This window comes from Xenia sp. Carnegie-2017, unplaced genomic scaffold, assembly GCF_021976095.1.
Source record: "Xenia sp. Carnegie-2017 unplaced genomic scaffold, XeniaSp_v1 HiC_scaffold_3, whole genome shotgun sequence".
Lineage (NCBI taxonomy): Eukaryota > Metazoa > Cnidaria > Anthozoa > Malacalcyonacea > Xeniidae > Xenia > Xenia sp. Carnegie-2017.
Genome location: NW_025813493.1, coordinates 1,671,806 through 1,675,881, shown reverse-complemented (window position 1 = coordinate 1,675,881; position 4,076 = coordinate 1,671,806). Strand labels below are relative to the sequence as shown.

Sequence of the window (4,076 nt, the reverse complement as noted above, 5' to 3'; positions counted from 1 at the left end):
TTGTCATGAAATCATAAATATTTATGAAAATTCTTCATGGTTTGATTTTCATTTCACTGGTTTTCACGTTATTAAAACCATACCAAGCAAGATTTTTACCATTTAGTTGGAATAATAACAACTTTTATACCACCAAGCACCTTGCCAGTAAGCAGCGCAGCTTCCTTCATATTGGAATCTTTTGTTGAAAACGCCATGTCTTTATGATAGTTCAATGCATCCTAACATTTCCTGAAAAGTAGTAATGGCTCTTGAGCTCTGTCGTGATCTGTATTTTAAAGTACACATGAACACATTTTGGTGTTAATTATTCTGATAGATCTTAAAAAGTTATTCAGAAAATTCTAAATTTCATTTTGCGTATTTAAATTTCGGTGTTTCGATGGCCTGATTTAAACACGGGACTTCACCGAAAGGAGAACTCGTTGAAGTTATGTTATGTATAAATTTTTTTAGTCCAGGCTTACAATTTTACATGCTTTACAAGTAAAAATCTTTTCATCTCACGGAAATTTACAAATATACCGTTTTGTTTGCGCTGTGATGCTTGCGCCATTCCCTTTCTTGGTTATATAAAGATAAAACAAAAGAAATTCTACATAAAAGTGCTTAAATGCGAGCTGTACTTGTAGATAATATTCAGACAATCGTTCATCTTTCGCAAGAAATTAAATTTTTCAATTAAAAATATTCTTGACAATGTATGGTAAATTTTTTAGCTGTAAAGGTGATATCTTTGTTGTTATTGACATTCTTTACGATAACTAGCAACGGAAACTAAAACATTTCTTACCCCCTTTTGCAGGTGCCAAGGTCTTTATGCAAAAGTAAACTTTGATTTAAATAATTTAAAAGCCTAAAGCAGTGTTTCAACAAGACAAAAATACTTTTTTAATAATGTATCACTGTTTGTTAAGCTCTATTATGAGTTTAAAAGTAAAGAAATACACAAAAATGCATTTTTCCAGTGTATGATCCAGTGTAATGATATGATCCAGTGTAATGACGCCAAGGCGCGAAACTTTATAAGATTATTCAACTACATAATGAAAATCATGTTAAAACCACGAGAAGTTAAACTTGAATCCTAACTTCATTAGTATTTTCTCTAATAGCATAATTTTTAATTTTGTAAATATGCATTAAAGATGACCTTTAAGCGAAAATCTAAAAGGTAAGAATTCTAAAATTTTTTACTTGATTCCAATTTGTACTATCACTACTATGGTATGGCATATGGGTGAAACAAGTTTTAATGTTGGTTGACAATATTGGTGATTAATAAAGCAGGTACGATTTTAATATTAGAATTTATTATTTTTATTGCCTATTATGTTATATTTTTTAGATGTTGATCGTCCAGCTTTGTGCAGTCCTGAAAAGAATTCTTGGTGTTGATTTGTTACTTGACTCTGATGATCAAAGGATGTCAAAATGTCAATCATTACCAACACCAACAGTCGTTTTCAGGACTGCTCTAACCTTGAAGATCTCCATCTACAAGCATTTAGCTTTACCCGTGTTTTATTTTTCACCATCATCTCTTGCAGGAAAGGGAGAAAAAATGTTAATTATACTGATATGAGCTCCAATTGTGAAAGTGATGGTAATGTATTGTACATACAGTGATCTCATAGTTACGTAGCTATTAATGAAAATTATAATTGCTCTGTTTTACAGTAAAGTATGTGGTTATACACTCTGGTTTACATAGGTAGGAGAAGGGTACATTTTATATTGGATCAGTTTACATGTACCTACATAGACACTGTTCAAAAATACTGATGCAACAAATGTGAATGTAGGCCCCACAATTATTTACTGGCTGCATGATTGATCTAGTGCACTATTAAACATTTTACATTGTTTTATTGTGAAAAGTTGAGATTATTAATTTGGTAGATATGCAATAAATATATACGGGGATCCATACTTTACTTCCTTTTCAATGTCATGCCTGCATGTTCTATAGATTTCTCTTGTTTTAAATTGCTAAGTTTTTGTATTTATGACTTCATGATATGTTTCAGATGATTTTGAAGTTGATTTTGAACCACAAACAAAGAAGGCGAAGCATAAAGAGAAGGAAATGAACAAAGAGAAGAAAGGCGAGAGAAGGTGTGACCAAAAATAGATTTTAATTTTGGCTAAAGGGCATCATGCTGTTTTACACAGATATTATAGTAGATCTCTAATCCTTTATAAGCCTTTGTTTTGCCTTGTGTAATCCAATGTACACACTAATTTCTTCAATGTGTGATACAACAACGTCATGAGATTTTTTCTATTGTAAGGCCTTCCGTTCGTGAAAAGTTGTACCAAAGAGATATAGAAAAAGCAATTGAAATGTCACTAATAAATACACCTTATGACAGAAAGGATAATGATGTTGGACAAAATGAAAGCAGTCATATCAAAATAAATAGTGAAGGTATCGGTATGTAAAATTATAAATGAAACTGTGAAAAGTGATTACATCATGAAAGAGGAAAAAGGTTGGGAAGCTGCCCTAATCTACGCAGTAATGAAGTAAATCCAATTCAAACAATGATTTTAGAATTTTAAAGTTTTTCATTGTTAAGCATTATATAATGCTGTCTTACATTGACCTCAAATTCACATTTTTAGTAAGACTCTTTTCCCCATCACAAAGCCCTTAATTTTAAACTCATAATGTTTACAGAGTAATCAGTCAAAAGCACAAGTTTTGAAAATGACAACTTTGTTATACTGTCCTAAATGAGGACAGAGAAGGATTTTCTCAGAGTTTTATAAACTAGTCACCACTCTTAGTGGTCTGAATTTAACTGTTGAATTTAGGCACATAGTAGCATATATCCATCAATCACAGTTATAACTGGGTAGCCTTAAAATTAGGAATGTTTAAAAGTGCGGACATATGAAGGTGTGTATGGATGAAGGTGTGTATGGATGAAGGTGTGTATGTATAAGGGGGGGTATTTATAAAGTTAAGGATGTATCAAGTTGTGGATGCATGAAGGTTTGGATGTATGATGGTGGGGATGTATGAAGGTAGGGTGGGGATACATAAAGGTGGAGTGGGGATTTATGAAGGTGGTGATGTATGGATGAAGATAGTGATGTACATATGAAGATAGTGATGTACCTATGAAGATAGTGATGTGTTGCATGTAGTACTACTTTCAATGGTGTGATGAACTTTCTAATTGACTTTTTGCATGGTATTGTAGTGTGTGATTCAAAATGAAAATACATGATCATTATTATGTAAGATGCAGTACCATGTACGTATAATGCTGATTGTTCTCTTACTCATTTAATCTAATTAAGATGATGATGCACGTGACACCTGCGATAAGAGTAGTGCTAAAGTGAACAAGATTCATGACAATGATGTCGAAAGTGATTCCAATGAAGAGAAAATTGTGAACCTGAAGAACGGCTAGAAAATGTCTGGTGGGACTCATATGTTTTCCGGTGGGCTTTATTTTTGTATTTATAAAAATTGTCATTGATTTCAAGTGTCCTAATTGCATATAATGAAATAACCAAAATGCAGTTGGCATGATTATACAATCAAAATCTCAAAACAGTTTGATACACACGTAATTGCATTTGCTCGCAGCTTGTCTTTCGTGTTATTCTTATTAGTTTTTCTTCTGACAAGTGCTTATAATAACAAATTTTGATACACATTTGTTTTAAAAGAGTCATCCGACTACAAATGCACCCTGTTGTTGGTACAAAGGAGAAAAAGTCATCACCTATAAATTCTTCCAAAGAGAACTTTGACATTTGAAAAATGAAGGAAAATTTCCACATTTTCTTGCGTTGGTACAAAGGAGAAAAAGTCATCACCTATAAATTCTTCTAAAGAGAGCGTTAAGCATATGAAAATGAGGGACAATCTCAACATTTTCTTCACCTAAACTGTTTACAAACAAAACCAGCGGTTCTTTTTTCTTGGCGGTGTTAAAATTAAGAATCCAGGTCCGCCATTACGTGTACTATCAAGAAACCATAAAGTAAAACCACTTCACAATAACGTTACGCTTTCTCAATAACAACTTACTTACACCAAAATATTTTATCTC

General features: G+C 32.4%; 1 protein-coding gene across 3 annotated transcripts; it reads left to right on the top strand.

The window, feature by feature from the left end:
• Positions 1 to 905: 905 nt before the first annotated feature.
• LOC124454433 (pheromone-processing carboxypeptidase KEX1-like) lies at positions 906 to 3,714 on the top strand. 3 transcript variants are annotated; one of them, XM_047005249.1, is made up of 6 exons: positions 906 to 1,174; positions 1,551 to 1,606; positions 2,031 to 2,118; positions 2,376 to 2,437; positions 3,313 to 3,459; positions 3,691 to 3,714. In XM_047005249.1, the coding sequence occupies exons 1-5, from the start codon at positions 1,149 to 1,151 to the stop codon at positions 3,426 to 3,428; spliced, it is 348 nt and encodes a 115-aa protein (XP_046861205.1). In that variant the 5' UTR covers positions 906 to 1,148; the 3' UTR covers positions 3,429 to 3,459; positions 3,691 to 3,714. The 3 variants fall into 3 exon arrangements, with proteins under 3 accessions (XP_046861205.1, XP_046861204.1, XP_046861203.1); XM_047005248.1 differs by having other exon boundaries at positions 2,295 to 2,431; XM_047005247.1 differs by having other exon boundaries at positions 2,295 to 2,437.
• Positions 3,715 to 4,076: the final 362 nt, after the last annotated feature.

What these genes read in the sequence shown, in the direction of transcription:
- LOC124454433 (XM_047005247.1), top strand. Translation starts at nt 1,149, where the DNA reads ATGACCTTTAAGCGAAAATCTAAAAG. An exon ending in TTTAAGCGAAAATCTAAAAG is followed by an intron (nt 1,175 to 1,550) that starts GTAAGAATTCTA and finishes CATCTCTTGCAG; the next exon opens with GAAAGGGAGAAAAAATGTTA. An exon ending in AATAAATAGTGAAGGTATCG is followed by an intron (nt 2,438 to 3,312) that starts GTATGTAAAATT and finishes AATCTAATTAAG; the next exon opens with ATGATGATGCACGTGACACC.